This window comes from Panthera leo, chromosome F2, assembly GCF_018350215.1.
Source record: "Panthera leo isolate Ple1 chromosome F2, P.leo_Ple1_pat1.1, whole genome shotgun sequence".
NCBI lineage: Eukaryota > Metazoa > Chordata > Mammalia > Carnivora > Felidae > Panthera > Panthera leo.
The window spans coordinates 76,248,070-76,270,147 of NC_056695.1; the positions used below are offsets into that span (position 1 = coordinate 76,248,070).

At 47.0% G+C, this 22,078-nt stretch overlaps 1 protein-coding gene and 1 long non-coding RNA gene across 7 annotated transcripts in view; one reads left to right on the forward strand and one right to left on the reverse strand.

Annotated features, from left to right (window-relative positions):
* KHDRBS3 (KH RNA binding domain containing, signal transduction associated 3) overlaps positions 1-22,078 on the forward strand; it is a 189,386-nt gene that overhangs the window by 157,377 nt on the left and 9,931 nt on the right. For both annotated transcript variants that reach the window (XR_006198064.1, XM_042923128.1), the window contains exon 8: positions 20,913-20,971. Coding sequence is in view for 1 of the 2 variants with exons in the window: in XM_042923128.1 (XP_042779062.1) it covers positions 20,913-20,971 (59 nt within the window). In the remaining variant the exon portion in view is untranslated. The remainder of the gene's footprint in view (positions 1-20,912; positions 20,972-22,078) is intronic.
* LOC122210456 lies at positions 9,017-21,893 on the reverse strand. Of its 5 annotated transcripts, XR_006198066.1 has the most exons (7): positions 19,813-21,893; positions 19,594-19,661; positions 14,017-14,253; positions 12,893-12,974; positions 12,437-12,569; positions 11,180-11,330; positions 10,639-10,983 (listed from the first exon to the last, which is right to left on the reverse strand). It is a non-coding gene; the product is annotated as an uncharacterized LOC122210456 (long non-coding RNA). The 5 variants fall into 5 exon arrangements; XR_006198069.1 differs by lacking the exons at positions 10,639-10,983; positions 19,594-19,661 and adding an exon at positions 9,017-9,104; XR_006198065.1 differs by lacking the exon at positions 19,594-19,661.

A 22,078-nucleotide genomic window follows, 5' to 3' on the forward strand; every position in this document is an offset into this window, starting at 1 on the left:
TTCATGGAGGAGGTGATCTAAGACTTGAACGAGGTGACAGTTTGCCCCGGGGACATCTGCAGGAGCAGAGGCCTGTGGAAAAGATCTCTGAGGGTCCATCTCATGTATTCTGGCATCTTTAAGGGCCGTGTTCTGCCATTTGAGCTTATAATTTTAAGTTCTTTGGGTAGAAAACTTCAAATTTCCCTTTGGAATAAGATATTTTTGAATGATTTGGGACAAAATGTTTTCACTGTCCAAGAACATGCTGTAATGGCTTCTTATCCTTCTATCTCAGTGTGGTTGAAGGGGCTTGCAGACTTAAATCTCTGAAGTTACAGGAAGAGACTGTTGCCTACACTCACTGACTCCCTGGCCTGTGGCAGCTTTGGTTGGCAGGATAATGGCTCTCAAAAATGCCCACATCCCAATCCCCAGGACCCATGTTTCCTTACAGGGCAGCAGGGACTTTGACTTTGCAGATATGGTCAAGGATCTTGAGGAGGGGAGACTATCCCTCATGATCATAACTGAAAATTCCTTTACCAAAATATATTAGCACATCAGAACTCAGTTACTTTCCACAACCAAGTAGAGTTTATCTCAGCAACGCAAGATTTCTATCATATGTGAAAGTCTATCAGTGTAATTCGCCACATTAACTAAGTAATGGAGAAGAATCATGTGATCGTTTCCACAAATGCGGGAAAGATGTTTGACAGAATTTAACAAGCAGATGTGGGCAAACTGGAAATGCTGGGCAGTTTTTCCCAAGTTGATAAAAGACATCTTCCAGAACACACACACACACACACACACACAGATACACACCCTCAAGCTGACATCAGACTTAACTGAAACAGTCCCTGCTTTCCTGCCAAGGCTAGGGACACAGCAGCTTTGAGAGCCCCCCGCTTGCTCTCGTGTTGTGCTCAGAGGCCCGATCTGTGCAGGAAGGTGAGTAAAAAGGAATGATAGGCATACAGACTGAAAAAGAAGAAGTTGACTGTCTTTATTCACTGATAACATGATCAGGTGGTTGCAAGTCCTAAGGGACCCACGGAAAAACTATTCAGACGAATCAGTCAGTTTATCAATTGTAACGCAGTCAGTATACAAGTCCTTTGTTTCCATGCACTAGCAATTAACAAGTGGAAGACAGTCCCCCAGAGAGACCATGTGCTGTAGCATTGAAAAACATAAAATACATAGGACCATTTTTAAACAGCTTTATTGACACATATTTTACATGCTGTACAGTTCACCGTTGAAATTAAAAAATGTAATTACTTTTAGTAAATTTGCAGAGTTGCGCACCCGTCCCCATAATCCCATCTGAGCACATCTTTCTCATTGCCATCCACTCCCTCCTCCCTGTTACGGTGAATCCCTTTCCTAGCTCCAACCCCAGGCCTCCACCAGCATCATTTTTATCTTTACAGATTTCCCTTTTCTAGGCACTTTAGATAGATAGACTCAAAATGTCTGCTCTTTTACATCAGTATTTTTCACTTGGCATTGTGTTTTTGAGGTTCCCCCCCATTATAACATTTATCTGTCTTCTTCTTTTCTTACCGAATGGTGGTCCATTCATGGGTAGACTCCACTTTGTGTATACGTTGCCCAGGTGATTCATACGGGGTTGTTTTCACTTCTTAGCTCTTACGAATGGCACTGCTGTGCACACTGATGTGCAAGTCTGTGTGAGCTTGTGTTTTCACTTCCCTCGAGGAGATATCTAGGAGCAGAGCTGCTGAGTCCAGTGGTAATTTTTTTGGTTCACTTTTTAAGAAACTGCCCAACTGCTTTTTGAAAGAAGCTCTACCATTTTAAATTTCCACCAGTGATGTGTGAGGATTCTTAGGGGTAATTTTAGCAAAAATGTGCAAGACCTCTATACTGACCATGGTTAGTAAAACACTGCTTATAGGAAGTAATGAAGACGAAGCTAAATGGAGACACGTGCCCCATGCTTTCGTACTGGAAAACTCAATGTTGATGAAGATGTTGGTTCTCCCCGAAATTATCTATAAATTCGGTACAGTCCAGAACCTCTACAGGTAGGTTTGTATATTTATTTAAATTCAGAGGACCTAGAGTAGCCAAAGCAGTCTTGACGATGAAGAACACGTTTGGAACACTGACTTCCCCCGACTTACAAAACCAGAGTAAGGGAGACTCCGTGGTACTGTGCAGGCGTGGGTAATGGGCCAGTGACTGTCCAGAAATGGCCCCACACTTAACTGCTTTCGAGGGCACCAGAGCAATTGGGTGGGTAAAGAATTGTCTTTTCAGTAAGTGTAATGCTGTAACAATTAGGTATTTGGGTAGTGGGGATAGATTTGATTCCCCCCCCCCCCCCGCCGCCGCTCCCCCCACACCCCTCACTCACACCGTTTACAAATGGTAATCTGAGATGGTTCATGACTTCAGGGTGAAGTTAAATTTATAAAACTTATAGGAAAAAATATTTAGAAAATAGAAATGAAGAAAAGATTTAGACATTTGATTCTATCAAAATTTCAAACATCTCCTAATCAGAGGACGTCATTAAAAAAATAGACAAGCCACTATCAGGGAAAACATCTTTGCAACACATATATCTGACAAAGGACTTCTATCTGAACTCTATAAAGAAACTGTGAAACTCAATAAGAAAAACATAATCCAATTTTTATAATAGGCAAAAACCTAGTCCAGAAGTGTCACAAAAGTATATATTCAGATGGCCACGAAGAATATGCAGAAGTGCTCGGTCATTGGTCGTCCAGGAGGTGCACATGCAAGTTACAACCTCAGTGGGTCGCTGCTGCACGTGCCCTCCCCCGCCCCCCACCCCTTGAGCGGCTAACACGAAAGTCACGGACAGCACCAAGTGTGGGCACGGTTACGGGGCAACTGGAACTCATACGTGTGTAAAATAGCACAACTATGAGATGTTTGGCAGTTTCTTCAAAAATGTTGAACACAGGGACATCTGGGTGGCTCGGCTGAACGTCAGACTTTGGCTCGGGTCATGATCTTATGGTTGGTGAGGTCAAGCCTCGCATCGAGCTCACCGCCGTCAGGGCAGAGTCTCCTTCTGATCCTGTCTGCCTCTCTCTCTGCCCCTTCCCCGCTTGCACTCTCTCTCTCAAAAATAAACATTTTTTAAAAATAAATAAATGAACAATAAAGATGTTGAACATGTATCTACCCTATAAACCAGTAATTCTACTCCTGATAATTTTATCCCAGAGAAATAAGAATATGTATCTAGAAAAAGCTTTATGTAACAGTGTTCAAAGTAGCATTATTTTTGAAGGCCGTGCCTGGAAACAGCCCAGACGCCCTTCCACAGAGGAATAAACTGTAATGTCCTCAGTGGAATGTTGTCCAGCAGCGGGAATGGACGAAATCGTGGTAGCTGCCGTAGCATGGGTGAAAACTCTAAGACAACTTTTAAAAAGTACTTCCTACAAAGCTGTCAGTTTAGTAGCCATCTACTTAACTGCCACTGATGATGGCCATCTTACCAGGCAAACCAGCAGCGGGAGAAGGGAGCAAACACGTGCAGTGGTCCCGTGAAGGTCACAACTTGGAGCGTGCTGGTAATAACTAGTCCAAGGTGAGGCTGATGCCTCCAGCGCCCCCGGGGGGTGCACGGAGTGTCCAGAGAAAGATGGTGGAGGCCGGGTTGTGGTGGACCCGAATTCCAGGCTCCTGGAGTTTACACAATGTTTCCGTTCTTACAGACCAACATGCTCTCCACACCCACCACCACCATGCTGGTCCAGGGTCGTGTCGTCTTGCTTGCTTCTAGAATACCAGGAGCCTACTTGCTGTTCGAATGCCCCACCTCCACTTGCAACCACCTCTTTCCTGTCGTTTTCCCATACTGCAGCAGAATGAGGGGTTTTGTTTTTTTTTCAAATGTACTGTAATTATAGCTTCTCATACTGTTAGACAGTTTTCCTTCATAACTGCAATTTTGTCTTGAAGTAATTCTCTGATCAGTGTCTGCCTTCTTTAAGTTTTTTTGCTGCCATACCCCCCAGTGCCTAGCACAGTGCCTAAAACATAGAAAATGCTCAGTAAATACTTATTGACTAAGTATGGGGAGGTAGAATTTAACTCCGCATTAGCAATTTTAAAACAGAGTAGGCATTCCTATTTTAATTTCCTAATGTTGGATTTGAATTTACATACAATTGCTGTGGGGAGCGTACTTGAAATTATCTCCGTTCTACATATTTGAAAGAGTGAGACTGAATAATCTGATATGCACACTGATGCCAGTTACTGTCTGCCAGATTCTTCAGGAATACTGGAAACCATTTGCTAGTCCAACGTTGTCTCACAGGGATGCTGACGATCCCACAGAAAGTCGAATGAAGTTCCTTCCACTCTCACATACATAATATTTCACATGCATAGATGCTGCTGATCACAGTCAGCTTTCTTTAAAAGTGATAGGTAATGGCTTTGATTATCCCTCTGTCAGATGGATCTACCAGGAATCTTTTCCAAAAGACACCTCTGTGTAGCAGGTGGACGCCCTCGCCGAAAAAACAAACTCAGGATACCGTGAACAACTGCATTAACAAACGGTCCCATGAAATACTGTAAACTGCTCATAAAATGTGGATAGACCATTTTGAATGCAATGGAAAGAGCCAGAGGAACCAGTACTGACCGATTATGTGCCTTGGCACAAGCCGTACTCGGTCGTGGGGCTTCACAGAGATGCATGGAAATAGGCTGATAAACCCAGCCCTCGTTTTTGTTCCCTGTCCGAAATACCCTTTTTTTATTTTTTAGACGTGTATGTACATAGACCATTCTTTTGAAATTAATTCTCAGCAACTTTCCCGACCTCCTTGCCACTTGGGGACTCATCCTGACTCTGCCCTCGCAGGGCTCCGCCCCCCCCCCCCCCCCCCCCGCCCCACGCTCCAGTCTGTGGTGACAGTTACGTTCCATCACATTCCAACAAGCAGTCTTGATGCTTCAGATAGAGAATTCTTGTCCAAACTTCTTGGGATGTCCAGGGGCAACCTGGGTGGCTCAGTTGGTTAAGTGGTCAACTCTTGATTTAGGCCCAGTCCATGATTTCACAGTTCATGAGATCGGGCCCCACATGGGGCTGTGCAGAGCCTGCTTGGGATCTGCGCTCTCTCTCTCTCTCTCGCTCTCGCTCTCTCTCTCTCTCTCTCTCTGCCTCTCTTTCTCTCTGAAAATAAATAAATGTTAAAAAAAAATTTTCTTGGGATGTCTAGTGATGATATATGTAATTGATAACAATTTTTAAATCCTCTTTTGCCAGAAAAAAATGTTATAAACAACTGATCTTGTATTTAAAAGAGATCTTAGTTCTAAACATTAATGTTTCTGACAAATTAATTCATCGTGGCAGTTAACAGCTATAGGACAAATACTGAAGCTTGAGTCAAGAGACCAAACTTTGGATCCCCAGCTGTCACGTGTTGTGTAGAGGTGAGCAAGCCAACAGGAAGCTTATGAAACCTTATATTTAATGAATAAAGTGAACGGACAAAACAGTGCTCAACTTCTGGAAAGTTAAATGAGGCTACGAAATTGCGGAGTACTCTGCAAATAGAAGGAAACTATTGGTTTTTTGTTGTTGTTAGATTTGTGTCACTGAGGGTGAGCTCCCGACTCTCTTGCTAAGGAGAAAAAGGTTATGTAACATCAAACTAAGAACTCTTGAGAAAAATACTTCTCGCTTAGAAAGAACCTCTGGTTCGATAACAGTCATGACAACTGTCCTTAAATAAGAGCTTGAGGTGTGTATGTACCACATGGTCTTATATAAACCTCACAACATCTTAGGAAAGACTGAGTTTCAAAACCCTTCTCCAGGGGAGAAAATCGGATCAACTTTGCCTGAGTTGATACGGTAAATGCTGTAGCCTGGCTCCGGATGCTAGGCTTTTGCTTGTCCACTTCCAGAGCCTGGGTCTTAACTATTAATTACATGCTGCCTTCCGGAATGATTACAATAAGATGAGGAGCCTGCTTAAAGATGAAACTGTGAGGGTCTAAAGAAAGTAACGTTAGCACAGCCTCAGCGTCAGCGGTGTTGCCGTGAAACACGCTGAGCGTCATCGTGACTTGTTTGCGTGCACGACTCAGGTGTGTTGGAGGAAGAAGAAAGGCCCCGTGTGAGCTGAAGACACTCTGTAAACAAATTCTTTTCTTTTTATTCTTTCCTTTTTCTTGGAATCTAATCAAAATTCATCTTTTTTTTTTTAATTATGGAGAACCATCTGCAACCTTTTAAGCAGCTTTTGATAAGAAGAAGAAAAGAAAACAGCAGTTTTCTGCTCAAATAAGAAAGCATGGTTGGATATGTCTGCATCAGAAAACTAAAGAGATACTCAACATCCCTTATTTCAGAACGCAGTGCTCTATCTTTTAGGACTGGGATGAGATCTGGATTACCCATAAATTCAAACAAATGAGAGGTTTATTTTCTTTCATGTAAGAATACCAGCAGCTGCAGACGTTGAGCACAAGTCTTCATAGTTACTAAGAAACCAGGCCTCTTCCTTCCTTTTTTCCCCCCGCCCTGTCTCCTGAGGCTCCTCCCCGTCTCCAGATGGCTGTTGTGGTTCCAGCCATCCTGGCAGGGTTCAGGCAGAAAGGAGGAGGAAGAGGAGAACGCTGCACCTCCTGGCTGGGTCAGCCTTCTGTTAGCATACTTCCCAGAAGCTTCACCGCAAGAGTTATTGCTTCTGTGTCACCTGCAGAAGTGGCTGAGAAAGGGAGTTGTGGGGACTGATCCCTTGTCACTGGCACCTCTCCCCTCGGGCTCACGAGGAGTCTTAAAGGAGGGGCGCCTGGGTGGCTCAGTTCTTGATCTCCTGGTTCGTGGGATTGAGCCCTGCATCAGGGTCTGTGCTGACAGGGTGAAGCCTGCTTGGGTTTCTCCCTCTCTTCCTCTCTCTGCCCCCCCTGCTCTCTCTCTCAAAATAAATAGACATTTAAAGAAATAAATAAAGATGAAGTGTGTGTGGAGGGCGTGTGGAGTACCGGGAACAGTATGTGGCTCACAGCAGGCATTTGGTAAGTGTGGTCTGTTATTACTGTTACGTTAAAGCTTTGCACGTCTGGCTGCCCAATACCAGCATCGGGCAGTAGCGGTTGAAATAGGTCCTCCTTCAGTCAGGCTTGCCAGGAACTTCCAGGCCACGGGCTCCCTCATTGCCCCCCGTGTCTTCCTGAGTCGTCTTGCCCAGAAGGTGGTACTCCCCAGCCCTGTGGAGAACAGAGTAAAAGAAAAAAGGATTCTGAGCGGCTCCCGAGAGATTAAGGTTAAATATAAAACAAGTATCTTCTGGCAGGCCTGTTCAGGCGCCTCACTGTGGCAAGTTATTCAGGCTTCGTTTCTGGAAGTCTTTGGAAGTGGAGAGAGAACCCTTTCTCTCGGATGATTAAGACAATTCGGCCTGAAGGCAGGGGATGGGCCACGTGACCTCTCAAGGTGGCTTTCTTCCCTTTGACTCAGCAGAGTACCTGCAAGTTCCTTTACTTTATGGTGAGGGCAAATTTAGAAGTACCCCACAGCAGAGAGTGTGTGTGTGAGGGTGGGGGGGGCGGGGATCAGCCTTAAACGACAAGCTCTGTGTGTGTCTGATTCTGTGGCCAACCTACGTTAGCGGTTAAAATCTTTGCGTCTGACAAAGTAATTGTTACATCTGAAATAAGACTTTGCAAACGTACTTACAACAGTAGGGTTAAGAATCAGGTCACGTTTACTGGTCACTGACGAAGGGGCAGGCCGGTGTTTTGTGCGCGTGAACTCGTGTCGGGATTACTCACCCATTCCCGCCCTCCCCTCGCAGACCCAGCCGCTGCCCCTTCCCCTTCCCGAGAAGCCGCAAGCCAGACGGCTCGGTGACTCCTTCGTTCAGTGTCTTTATTGAGCACCTCTTAGTTCTGAGACACTCCGAGAAGCTGAAACACAAAAAGAGTAGGCCGCCTGCCTGAGGTTACACTGCTTCCGAACGCAAGGACAGGATTCAAAATCCAGTGAACCTTTTTATCCAGAACCTGCGCTCCCTCCACGCGTGCCGAGTCCCTAAGTGATCTCGTGAGCTCAGGGTCTTCAGTACCTTTTATGTGGCCATGACCGGATTTGTGTGCCCGGTGCGGCTCTGTCTCCTGACCTGTAGATATCCCTTCCCAGAGGCCTGTCAGACCCGGCGTGCCCGGGGCTCACCTCCCGATGGCACCTGCCCCAACTCCGTCAGTGGCAGTGCTGGCTTTCCCTAACCCCGGGGAAACTGCCGGTAACTTTCCCTCTCCCTCGAGATCTAAAACAGAAACCGAAGGCTTCCCGTGGCCTGTCTGGCTCTGTGCGATCCGCCAGAGCCTCCTCCCTGACCGTTGCTCCCCCCACACTGCCCTTCCGGCCCCCGGATGTGCCAAGAGTGAGCCCACATCCCTCACGTGACCGTCCCCCTGCCCGGGACGTGTTCCCGCGTGTGGTGCCTGCATCCTCCTTCATGGCCTCACAGGACACCCTGGTAACGGGGGTTCTCTGGGGAGGCTGTGAAATACCAGCTTGATTCCAGGCCTTTCTGCCTTCCTGCTCTTCTGATTCTCGCCGTGTTGATACACGAACTGTGTACAGCCTGCCCCTCCCACTATAATACAAGCTTTACGAAGGTCGTGAATTCGTTTTGTTTCTTTAAACCTTGACTCCACGGCTGAATGAACGAACGCAGGCCCGAAACGCTTGGCTCCCAGCAGTTGGTTCGGCAAATAGCTTCGCGTGGCAGAGCCGCGACCCCCCCTGAAGCCAGAAGCCGCCCGGCCCTCCCGCGGCGCCCCGCGCTTGTGCCCTCGCGGCGGCCAGGCCTCGCTTCGCACGAGGGAGGCTGGAACGGTGACAGGGTCTGCGCTAAGTGACTGGGTTAGGTGCATGTATCCTTCGTAGGGGACCCATAGAAATGGAAGCTGTTAATGATGTCACAGCGCGGCTCAGACTGCGGTAGCCTCCCTTCGACAAAACCAGATGACTGGCGCGTACTTAAAGGTAACCGGTTCACTATCAATTTATTCGTAAAGAAGAAAAAGTTCTGTTTTCTCATCTGCCATTTTAAAATCCTCTTTTGTCTCTGAAAACAATAGGAGACAAACTTTTCAGTTACAGTTCTTAAAATGTTTATGGTTTTGACCCATTTTTAAAATAGGATTCTACTGTAAATTGAAATTTCTGTTAACTCTTAATCATTTGAACAGAGACCACGAATAATTCCCCACAGTTTTTTAAACCCCTTTTTCCACTTACTCTTTTTACCAAATCTTATTTCTGAGCTTAAGAAACATGGCAAAATTATTTTATTTTTTTTATTCTCAAGTTAGTTAGCATGCAGTGTAGTCTTGGCTTCAGGAGTAGAACCAAGTGATTCATCACTTACGTGGAACATCCAGTGCTCATCCCGAGTGTCCTCCTTAATGCCCGTCACCCATTTAGCCCATCCCCCGGCCCCCCTCCCCTGCAGCAACCCTCACTTTGTTCTCTGTATCTAAGAGTCTCTTATGGTTTGCCTCCCTGTGTTTTTACTTTATTTTTCCTTCCCTTCCCCTATGTTCATCTGTTAAGTTTCTCAAATTCCACATGAGTGAAATCATAGGATATCTTTCTTCCTCTGACTAATTTCACTTAGCATAATACCTTCTAGTTAATGGCAAGATTTCATTTTTCATCACCGGGTAGTATTCCATTGTACGTATACACCACATCTTAAATCTGCCTTTGTTTTCCCTCCCCTATCAGCCTTGCGACGGGTCCTCTCCTGAGCAATGGAACATCTAACATCAGGTTAACAATATCAACTTCGAAAGGTCTGGAATTCCAAAAATCAGACCTTAAATTTTCGTGCTAAAAGAATTACTGGAAGTTGCTCTCAGAGAAATAGGTTCCCTGGTTAAACCGTAAATTATATCTGGCTATTTAAGCTGAGCATTTAAATAGTCCAGTTATTGGCAAATGGATATAATTTTTCTAATTCCTAAAGAGAACTCGTTATTTCAAACCTTTTTACTTCTGTTTTCTTGCATTCTGGGCACTGGAAAGTGACACGTACCGTGAGGAAATTGAAACTGTCCCCGCGTTAGATCTGTGCCTGATGGATCTGGGGAGGTCTACGCATCTGTCCTGCTTATACGAAGTTTAAGTTTCCCCTGACTCTTTTCCCTATCTTGCCAGAAACGGCGGTTTTTGGTCCTGGTATGTGTGAGACCTGGGGCCGGGCGGCTGTGACACGGGGCTCTGTCCGCAGGCTAGTTCTGTGAGTGAGCCCTTCTTCCTCCCCCGTCACCGGGTGGACGGTGAGACATTGTTCCAGATCAAAGAATCATTCTTCAGGCCAGTGTGTAGGAGTCACTGTGCTCTCACACACTTCCTGCAGGCAGGTGGCCTGTGCCCGGGCTTAAAGCCTTCGGTCTCAGAACTCCTCTGTCCTTTATTGTAAGGGCCACGAAGCCGTCTGGTGTGTATGGCTTGTATCTGCCAACATTTACCGCATGTGAAATTAAAAACAGAAACTTTAAAGATAGTTATGAATCATGAAATACGTGACAGTAGCCAACTCATTGCATGTTAACATAAAAAAAATCTGTTTTTATGGAAAATGACTACTTTCCAAAACAAAAACAGTATTGTTTTATATTTTTGCAAATCTCTTTAATGTCCAGCTTCGTGGGAGCTAGCTAGATTCTTCTCTCTGCCTCTGTGTTCAGTCTGATGGGACATGTTGTTTGGGTTGAAGAAGTTGGAACCACAAATACGCAGGTGGAAAAGAAAAGAATTTTGACAGCTTTGCACCTAACTGTGGGTGTTCTTTGATGACTCCACCGAAACTTGGCAAGTGGTAGTTTCCTAAAGGTTAGCTGCAGCGTGGATTCTGAAACCACATCAGTAAACTTGTCATACTCTGTCTCATTGAAACGCCTTGGTCCGTCTTCCATTTGGTGGGTTTGGAAACATCGGACCTAGGTCATACGAAAAACACTGGTTCGCTGGGACGTGCGTGTTTTCACGGTCCTGTGACGCATTTCCCTGGGCAGTATGAAAGAGCCGTATCTGTTGCCACCACCACCGGTCTCAACAGAGAGGTCTCTCTAGAAGTACTGCCTTATTATCCGTTCACAGTGGTCAGTACTAACTTTCCAAAATTGCAGCGCATACCTGAAAGCTTGAATTGAGTCATCGGTAACAAATGCTGTCAGTTTTTCCTGAAGAGACAGGCTCACTTCGTTCATCTCTGAGAACGTGTCTGCCACATACGTGCGTCGGAGTAACCATAGTCTGTCTGCACTTGATTCTTTCAAGTGGAAAGCTGTGCCGCGAGAAAGCCCGAGGTCACCCCCACGCCCCAGCCAGCCACCGACCTCCCGTAAGCACCCTTCTGTTTCATCATGCAGAATAATAGTGGAGATCTATTAAAATTAGTAATCTGTACTGCTTCATCAAGGACATGTTTCAACGAACATACTTTTTAAAAAAAAATGTTTTTTAAGTTTATGTATTTATCTTGAGAGAGAGTCCCAGCAGGGGAGAGGCAGAGAGAAGGAGAGACAGAATCCCAAGCAGACTCCGCGCCACCAGCGCAGACCCCGATGTGGGGCTCAGACCCGTGATTGATGGCAGGGGCTCTCAGGAGTGCCCAGGCCACACTTGGAACACCACCGCTCTAGGCCGGTTTGCACACGCAGGATGCATATACTAGGGCTCTGGGAGAGCGCGGGGCGAGAGCCACCCCCAGCGGCAAGCGTAGGAAGCTAGTTATCGAGGGCCCTTTAACCCTCGTGCAGCCCTTTGGTCCACTGAATTGTCCTCACGCCGTCAGCTCCCTGAGGGCAGAAGTGTGTTCCCTGCGTGCCCATCACACATGAGGTGCTGTGAAGCCAGGGGTGGCCTACGAAGAGGGGCTGGCCCTGGCCTTCCTCCCACATCAAAGCTGCCTCGTCCAGATTTGCAATCCTCAGGGGAAGAGGGACAAAGGATTAACAGCCTTGCGTTTAGATCTGAACACGATTTGCAAAACCCGGAAGACAGGAATGAAGTGCCCTTACCCCCATCTCTCCCGTCTTGGAGGAAGCTAGCTCCGTTTGGGGAGCAGCCCCCAGGAGGGGCGGTCGTGACCAGGCATCAGGGGGAGGCCCGGATGTAGCAAACCGGTGGGCCCACGACCAGACCTTGGCTGCCGTTCTGCCATCCGACCGGTGCAGCCCAGTGCGGAGACTTATTTATTCGGCACCTTCCTGAGGAAATGTTCTGAAATCTTATTAAAGAACTATTAGAGAAGTAAGGCTCTTACTGAAAGCAGATTGGAAATTTTTTAGCCAATTACCCTGAAGGAATTTCAAGTCTTTCAGTTATCTGTGATATTGGGAAAACAAGAGTAGTCCCACAATTTCATTTTAAATGTTACTTTTCACTTACTCTGCTTTATCTGTAAAAATTCTTAATGGTTGCAGAAGGATTACAAGCTCCCAGGTAGAGCGAAAACACTAGCCCAGGCCAGCCGGTCCGGAGCTACTGTCTGGACCACGTGTGCTCAGTCCAGTAGTTTTTCCTGCCAGATGATAAGCATTTCGTAAACGTTTGCTAAAATTTTAATTTTTGTCAAAAGGATTATAGATAAAATTTTATCTTAAAAGAACGGGCCAACATAATCCAGAAAAACATCAGCCCTTTCATGTTAAATTCAAACAACACAGAACTTACTAATTAAACTTTGGAAGAGATTCACTGAAGATGATTCTGGGATGAATTCCAGATTCACCTCCCACCCCAGAAAATTGCCACAACTGCTGCAACACAACGTCCGTATTACAGACTCTTGCGTGAGTCATGGACGGTCTTCAGCCCTCGTGTTCGTATCAGTCTTCCTCTTACCTGTCTGATCTGGGAAGGATCAGCACTGTAGGGAGCAGTTGAGTTAGACATGGCTCCCATCCTTTGACCTCATTTTTCTCACCTGTAAAATTAAATAATATGTCTGCTTCAGACAGGGCCTTGAGGATTAAGGGATAATCTATAATGCATTATAAACCAAAAAGGATTTAAAACGAGACAGGAAGATTGAATCAAGAGGATGGACTAAGAACACATACCTGCTCCACCATCGCCCCCCCCCCGCCCCGCCCCCGTTCAGAATCCCCTGAAGTGACAGAAACAAGTTTCAAAAGATTGTGGAAGGGAAAGCAGATGAAACGAGAGCCTTGAGGAAACCAAATGAAACACTCCCCCCCCCCCCCCCACCATGGAAGAGAAGGGTGCTGTAATGGTGGGGAGGTTTAGGAAGACGTAAAACCATGTCAGTGGCTGTAAACAGGGGCACCAAGGGAATTGATCGAAGACTGCATTTGGAACAGCCAGGCTGGTCTGGCCCTGGTTTCTAACCAGGGATGCTCAGCAGTGCGGTCGTGGTGTTCATTCCCAGGTTACAGCGGGAGCCATGCAAAGCCAGACCTCAGACGGGACCACCCTTTAGGGCAACCAGGAGGCCCAGGGACGGGAAACAAATCACTTGCGTATCCCACCCAATAGCGTACTCTGTCCCTTTTCCGCAACCACCAGAAGAAAGCTATTTTGAACGAGAGGTAGTGTCCGCAGACAGGCAAACTGAGAATCTCAAATCAGAAAATGAACACCTATCTATCCAGCATATACTAAGCATTTAAAAAACAGACTCAACAAACTGACAAACCCACACTTTGACAGAACAGAGCCCAAAGAATAGAAGATGGTTGTAAAGTAAGTAATTAAATCTTCATATGGAGACGAATACTGGGAATCCACAAAGGCCAAACCAGTTAGGGAGGCAGGAATTTAAAAATTAAGTATCAGCAAAGGATAAAGAGCAAGCAAGTATGGGAGAAAAAGGGAGACGGGAGGTGGGACCCAGAACTTCAAAACTGGGGTCACCGGAGTGGGAAAGCTAGAAGGATGAAGGGGCAAAGAGAATTTTGTAAAAGAGAAAATTCACAAGTTGAAGAAAGACACAAGTTAGTACTTACGTGGGAGGGCATGTTAGGTGCCAGGAGAGATGTGCGTGTGACATGAGATGAGGGAAAGAAGCAGTGTCGTGATTTAAGAGACTTTCACTACTTTCCTGTTGGAAGGATCTCCTCCACACTCCGAGCAACAGCTCGAGTAGGATAAACATCCGCTGTGGCATCAGACAGACCTGACTTAGGGCTTTGGTCCTCGCTTGTTCTTGTTCATCCTTGGATAGTTGAGTTAACTTCTCAGACCTTCAATTTTATTGTATATAAAGGAGATATAATAATATCCACTTCGTCAGTTTGTCATGAGGTTAAGGGCAAAAGAGTATACATCTGTGCACACGCATACATGCACACACACGTGCACATTGTCGGTGCCCTGTGTATACCAGGTGAACTAGTAGAGTTAACTCCCCGTTTTTGAGAGTTCGTGAACCGCTTTGTAGTCTGACCCCCACTCACCTGTCGCTTCTTTCCTCCTCATTCAGTCCCTCAGCCAGTCATGTGTTACCTTCGTACCTTCCTCTCACCCCCCAACAACCTGAGACTCTGACCCCAAGGTATCTTGGACACGCTTCTGTGCTCATGCACACTTACACCCTACTCTGTGGAAATACATGCTCATCTTGGTTAGTTTCTTGAGAGCAGAGATCACACCTTACCTATTTCTGGATCTCCATTTTTCAGAATGGTGTCTCTCACATAGGAAGTGCTCAAAAGTATACAGCCACACTTGGGCTTAGTGTTTCCTTTTAATTCTATTTGTCAAGTTTAGTCAACAGCCAGAAAATATTAAGTGCCTTTGAATCGTTCCGTCTTGCACCTTGAGAAGTGGGGTAAGAGGAGTGACCTCTTGTTCATCTTTATCCACTAATAACACTTGGTCTTTCTTGTATTGTCTTGGCCATAATTTTCCAATGATTTGCTTACGATTCAGTCAGCGCAATTAACAAACTTTACTGAGTTCCTACCTTGTACTAGGTGTCATTCTCAGGGAGCTTGAGGTATGTCATTGAATAAACCAGCCCCAAGTCCCTCTCTTGTAGAGCTCACAGTCCCATTCTACCGAAAGGACATAGACAGTAAAAATAATAAGTAAGTATATAGTATGTTAGAAAGTGGCAAATGCTGTAGAAAAAAGTAGAGCAGAGTGATACGGATGAGAGTTGCCAGACAGGGAGATTGCAGTCGTGATCTGAACGGACCATGTTGACATAGTGTCATTTGAGCAGAGACTTGAGAAAGGTGAAGTTAGCCATGCAGATGTCCAGAGGTAAGAGCATTCTAGGCAAAGGGAATAGCCGTGAAAAGAACGACTCCACAAACTTTTTTTGACCTGAGCAAACAAGAAACTCTGCTGTCAGCTGAAATCTAGGGAGCTTGGCTGGAGCAGATTTAGGGATAAGATGAGAGGCCCAGTGGAGTCTGGGCCTTGTTAAATTTGAGATGTCTGTTAGACATTGAAGTTGAGGTGTCGAGTAGGCAGTTAACACTTGAATGTAAACTTTAAGAGAGGTTCTTAGATCGGGGCTAGTTTTTGCTGTTTAGGATGTATACAAAGCAAGAGACTGGACAAAATCACAAGGGAGTTTAGGTCAATAAAGAAGACGAGGACCAAGGTCTGAAGTCTGGAACTCTCCAACTTGAAGAGGTCTGAGGAAAAGGAGGAACCGACAGGTCATCAGGTGAGGTCTAGCCAGTGACACAGGAAGGAAACCAGGAAATGCAGCAGCCTGACAACCAAGGAAAGAAAGGATGTCAAGGAAGAGGTCCCTTGTAACAGATGGTGAGCAGTCATTTAAGCACAAGGACTGAGAATTGAGTATTGACTTCAGCCACTTGCGGTTGGGTGGTTCCCTTGATGAAAGGTTTAAGGGGTGTCGTGGGGGAGGATGGTTTCAATGGATGTGAAAGGATGATGTACTGGAGGGACTGGGTGAAGCAGGAAAGAGGACGTCATAGAGTGGGAACAGGACACTGAGCGAGGTGGGGAAGGTTTCTGTTATTGGTAATGGCAAGTCTAGGGCGTGACTCTTTTAATGGCTAAAAGAGCCTAGAACAAGGTGGATGGACAAGAGTCGTCCAGGGAATTGAGAGACCAGCTTGTTGGAAGGCTCTTCTGTCCATCTGCTGAAATCCCCACGACTTAGGACAGTGATGCTATTGGGAGATTCCGAGTTAGGTGTGGGCATGGAGGAATGGAACGTAATGGTACTGGGAGAGGGAAGATGCTCCCCCTTCCTCTGGGCCCAACGGTACATGAGCTGTGGGAGATAAAAACTGGAGAAGGCTGCCCGGAAACAACCCAGGAAATAACTGTCAGCAGAGGAGAATCAAGTTTCCAGTGAGGAAGGAGTGTTCCAAGAGGAGGCTGAGATTATATAGGCAGCTTTGCCAGTGGTGGGCTGTGAATTCCAGGGGGCCCTGGGGGAAGAATTTCAGAGTGGGGTAGGTGCTGAGGGTGGACAGCAGCAGGCGGGCAGGACTTTAGGAGTCCTGGGGATAAGAGCATCCTAGTGGTCGAGAGCTTCCCGAGCTGACATAAAAACCAGCAAGAGGCCTGATGAAGTTGGTTTCAGAGACTTTAAAGTAGAAATTGGTGGAGAGTCTTGAAGAGGTTAAAAGGACGGGACAGATCAATGTCAGGATTGCCTTCTTGATCCCACAGAGACAGGGTGATCTGGGGACAGAGGTTCTGTCCTCCTCTTGGACCCCTGTCCGTGGAGAATAGAAGGTCTCAGGAGTCGTAGACTTGGTCCCAGTACTACAGTTTGCTCCTTGACCCCCGTGTTCTCTCCCAGCGTGTGTGCTGGCGGGGGGTTCGGCGGGGGGAGCGTTCTATACGCTGGTTGGTAAAACCAAGAACCTCTGGGAAAGCGAGGAATTCTGCTGCATACCTACACTTCCCTCTACCACTGAGACGGGGTAGAACAGCGGGGAATAAAGGGCTTGGGCAGACGTGGCCATAGGACCAGCAAGGGAAGCCCACTCTTGACCTGTTCAGGGAGCAGCTTCCCTGGATCCCTTTTGATGGGAGTTGATGCGTATTTGGCCTACTGTATTTTCTTACCTACTATTAATGTTATTGTATGCGTAAATGAAGAGATTTTTAGTGTCTTTTCCCTTTTGCCTTATGTTGGGTTTTTAGTTCATCCTTGGGAATTAGGACACATCTCTGGTTAATAGACATTTGAGGTGCACGAGATAAGGTGCTGGCAGAGCAATTCGGTGGAGCTGACAGGTATAAGAGTGGGGCTCAGCTGCTCCCAGCTTCCTGGCTTGACGACAGTCTTGTAATAAATAATCAGAAACTGGGCAAAATGATAGCAAATGTCAGTTTCAAGTTTTCACCTGTCAAAACTGAGATTGTCTTATCACCAAACCATTGCTGGACCAAATTATGCTACCTCTTATCCTCCTGTTCATGGGAAACATTCTTCACCCCCATTTTTTTTTTTTATGCTGAATGGTGTTAGGGCACTTCACAGACAAATTTCCAGTCTGCGCTGATGTTCATTACTGCTCAGTCCATTTGATAAAGACTTGGTTTGGTCAAAAAGCTCTTGCTCGACTCCTATGTTGATTAGCTTCAGTGCCTGTCACCGACAGCATCGCATTAAACAGTGGAGGCCTGTCTCAGGAAAGAAAATTCTTGCAGTTCTATGAAGACGTAATTCACTTTGTGTGACTGATAAAATTCTCAAGAACATCAGGGTTTTATTTGTCTAAGGAGCCATTCTGCTGTAACTTCTGACCTTTGGAAAGAGGACCGAGGTTCATTTAATTTAGTGCTGTTTTCCACGAAACATTAGCCAATTTTTTTTTTCCCCCAACAAAATGAGAAGTTATTTTGACTACTTTGTGGCCGACTGCAGTGCATGAGCCATCAAGAATGTCACAGCTGCCCGGGGTCCGCACAGGACCTACACCAGGCCCGTGGCTTGATGGTCGGGGGTGCTGAGACAGTGAGCAGGACGCCCCCCCACGCCGGGAGCCCGGCAGGTGGACGCCCAGGTTCACACTCAGATGTTTGACCCATCGTTGACACTGACATTTCAACAGGGCGTTCCTTTCTGAATTTCTGTCCTCAAGATGAAAAAGAGTATTCTACTTAAGCAATTCTCCTATTTAAAGCTATAAAACCTTAAGAGGGAGGAAAGCAATATCGTTTCTTTCATTCTTGTTTCTGCTGGATTTTTTTTTTTTAATGTGAATGTTTCTTTGATGTTTTTTTAGCCAGTCCCTCTTGTTTCTTTCCCTCTCCTGGTAGATCTGTGTGCTGCCCTGAAGGAAAATTGCAACTGTTGAAAGGGAGGGAGGGAATTTGAGGCCAGACAGACAAGTAAAGCAGTTGTAATTCATCACGATCACACGGCAGTGAGTTTCACGTGGACCCTGACTTACATTTCCGGGTGCAAGGAGGGGTCACGGAAACCCCAGAGGGGCAAGTGAGACGTTCGGGGAGGGAGCGGGGCAGGTCTGGGTGAACCGCACAGCCCGCCCCCCGCCCCTGGCATAGGTCTTCAGCACGTGGTGACGTTGGCACCTGAGCTTCGAGTGTAGGTGCTGTCCCTTCTGAGCTGTGTGACCTGGTGGCTCAGCGTCACTGTGCCTCAGCTGCTTCATGTTCAAGGATGGCGACTCTGTGGAGGTTCAGTGAGATCATGTCTGCAGAGAGGCGGTCAGTGCAGCCCGGGTCTCACTCATCAGAGGCCCTTCCTCCCACGCCACGCCCTCGCGGAGTGCCAGTTCTCCATCTGAAGACCTTTTTTTAAAACTCTGTAGCCACACGCGATTCCTCAGAAAAATTACACATCGCCACTTGGTATATAATAGGTCAGCTGTAAGAGCGACTGCCCTGTTCCTGGGCAATGCTTGAAAAAACCATGGGCTTAACACAGAACATTCCAGAGAGCGTACGTTCCATCTCCATGCCAGCAGGCTCCTGTCATCACCAGTATGGGACACTGTGTTTAATTATCTCGTGAGGATGTGAGTAAGCCAGGAGAACAAGATCTGACCTATATTTTGCACATGGAGGAGGCATTTTATACTGAGGAATATTCTAGGCTCGGCATTTGGTCAGTGCTTCTTGACCCTGATGGAAGTACTTGTAGACTCAAATTTTGAAGTCTGTTTCTTGCATCCGTGCCTCGTGTGTGCCGTTCCCCCGCCTGCAAGGCCCTTGCCGCCATCTCCTCTCTGTTCCCTCTCCCTTCCCCTTCCTTGGCTTCCCCCCTCGGGTGCTCAGAGCTGCTCGAGCATTAACGTTGTCCAGGAAGCCACCACGACGCAGCCGATGGTGGGGGCGCACCTCCTCCGTGGACTCCGTTCGTGTAGAGTGGGTCTGTGCTGGGGGCGGGGGTGGGGGAGAAGCAAGGACAGGGCTGCTCTGGGGAGCCACGCTGACTCTGGGAGATTGGGAAAGTTCCCCAAGGAAGTAACATTGTGGCTAAAGACTGAGGAGCAGGTAGCTTGGAAGGAGAGGAAAGAAGAACATTTCTAGCAGAAGGCGGAGCAGAGGTGAAGGCCCTTGCCCACACGCTTGAGGCAAAAAGGGGCGCCCCCCCCCCCCGCCCCCGTGCTTACCCCTTCCTCCTAGGATCGCCGTGCTGTGCTGCGGCCGTGGGAGCCGATGAGTCTCTGGTAGTGCTCACCTTGACAGTGAAGCGTGGGGAGGAGAGCCAGGTGTGGGTTTGACCAACGAGCGTGTCACCTGTCTGTTCTCTGTGAGACTTGAGGCCGGCGCCCTGGCTTTCAGATCTGCAGCATCCTTAGCTATAAAATGGGTATGACAGTCGTACTCACCTCGGGGGCTGCCGTGAGGACTCCACGGGATCTCGGCAGCTGGCATTCGGCAACACTCACAGCGTGGAGTTTATTATTCATCTTGCAACTTCTTAAGGTGTTAAGCAGCTGAGCTGATCATTTTCCATTTTGATTAGAACTTCTTACTTGATTGCATGGGGTTGGAATAATGAGAATGTTTATTTCCATGACAATCCAGGATAACAAATTCAGGACGATTGTTTCCCTACAAAATTAAGTAGAGTGGGAAAGCGGACAGCCTGAGAGGGTGAGTGGGAGCTCCCCCTTGGATCCTCAAAATAGCGTCGTAAACTGCTTATATCTGCCGTGGGTTAGTAATCTAGATTTTTCCATAGGTCTGTTCCTATAAAAAATTATGCCTGATTGAAATATGTTGTGTACGTGTAGCCTCCTTTACATCGTCTGCAGCAGAATGGCCCTGGTGACGGGCTCCCTCCGACCCCCGCTTTCTCAAGGACGCTGTACGTGAGAACGCAGCCGCGCCTGTGCTTTGAAAAGATGCTCGGCCTCATCCTCACACACGTGGTGAGGCTGCCGTCACCGGATGGCAGGGAGCCCTCCTGCTCTCCTGTCACGACACGGTCATCGTGCCGGCCTCCTGATCGGTAGCCACTTCCTGACCGTGACGGCATAGTCCTGGGGAGACGAAACCTGGAGTCTCGGGCCTTGTAAAGCCCACAGGTCACACAGCATCGGGCTTTCTGGGAGGTTGGAGCTAGAGAGGAAGGAAGGTCCTTGCCTTCTGGTGGACAGAACCCGTGGTTTTCCTCCCTCTGCACCCGCGAGGCGCCAGGCACGGGGCAGCTGCACTTGTCCGCGACCGGCCCGCGGTCTCTGCAGACTCTTCCTCCAGGACGGTCTGGTATCCGTCACGCGCAAGAGGCGCTCACTCCGTGCTCACTGGCCACTTGCTGTGGCTCAAGTGTCAAACACAGTTATGAGGCATTAAAGTTGGAAACCTCTGGTAACTGTTTTAGAATACTTCGCTGAATGTGATTCAGACTCACAGCCACGTCATTTTCTCCTGCGTTTTCATCTTTGTTTACGTTTTTATTTCTTGCGTGTTTTGTTCATTGCAGTGGTGCTGATTACTATGATTATGGACATGGACTCAGTGAAGAGACGTACGATTCCTACGGTGAGTACCTGGCCAGAGTGAACCGGAAGCAGAGCGGGGGGATGGTCCCAGAAACACCTTCAAGATCTTAACGGAGGAGAACGTACCTCATAAAGACGTTTTGACCGAAACAGCAGCTTCCTCTCCGTTCGTCTGTACATATCTAGCTATTTTCAGAAGCTCCTTTAAGATTTAAATTTAATATTTAAAGAGGACCAAATACTCATAGAAAATTGCATAGATTCACATCCTCAACTTAGATTTTCTGTTTGGGTTGATTGCCATGTGCTGATTTTCTCAATTATGGGATCGTTTGCCAAACTGCAGACACTTGAAAGCGTGGCGCTTTCTGAAGTGTCTTCGCTTCTTGACAGTAAAGGAAAATGAAGTCATTGAGTCTGCAGCTCTAAAACGATTCTCCCACCCCCATCTTCATATTTTAATTCCTCTCCGATCGCAAATGCTCTGAAAACATCCCTGTGGGAGTCCTTCCACAAAGGTTCCCAAAGCGCTGAGCCAGGGACAGGACGTCGGGCCCTCTCTCCAGCTTGCGGGGAGACAGCTAAACCCGTCTGAATTCAGTGGGAGCTGGTAGAGATGCAGGAGAATCCGTGTCCCAAGTCCCAGTGTGCGGGAGGAGGACAGGTTTAATTAAAAGAATTGGCGGCAGCAACATAATGATGGTAAGAAGCTCCTTTGCCGGAGGGCAAAGAGATCAGAGAACAGGAAGCTTCAATCAGTTGCAAAGCTCTGATAAAATGCCCGGTACCCAGCGCAAGTGAATCAGGATTCTGGTTAATGGATGTTCTGACATTTCTCTGAACAGAACTGAAAAACCATTTTCCGGTGTTCCTTTTGAAGTGCATTTTGTTATATCACCTGCCCCCAAGCTGTGATGACCTCACCTTGGATTTTTTTTTTTTTTTGTTATTTGTAACAAACACTTAAGAGAAATACCTTGGTTTGCTGGATGCTGTCTGCTTAAATTGATGCAAGTTAGCTTGAGGGAGTGACGTTGATTGCATGTTTGTATCAAAAGAAGAGGTCATTTTAAGTGTTTTTCCTTCACAGCCTTTTTAAATTGGTCTCAGTGGACACATGGCTTTTCACTTGCCGTGCGTTGCCGCA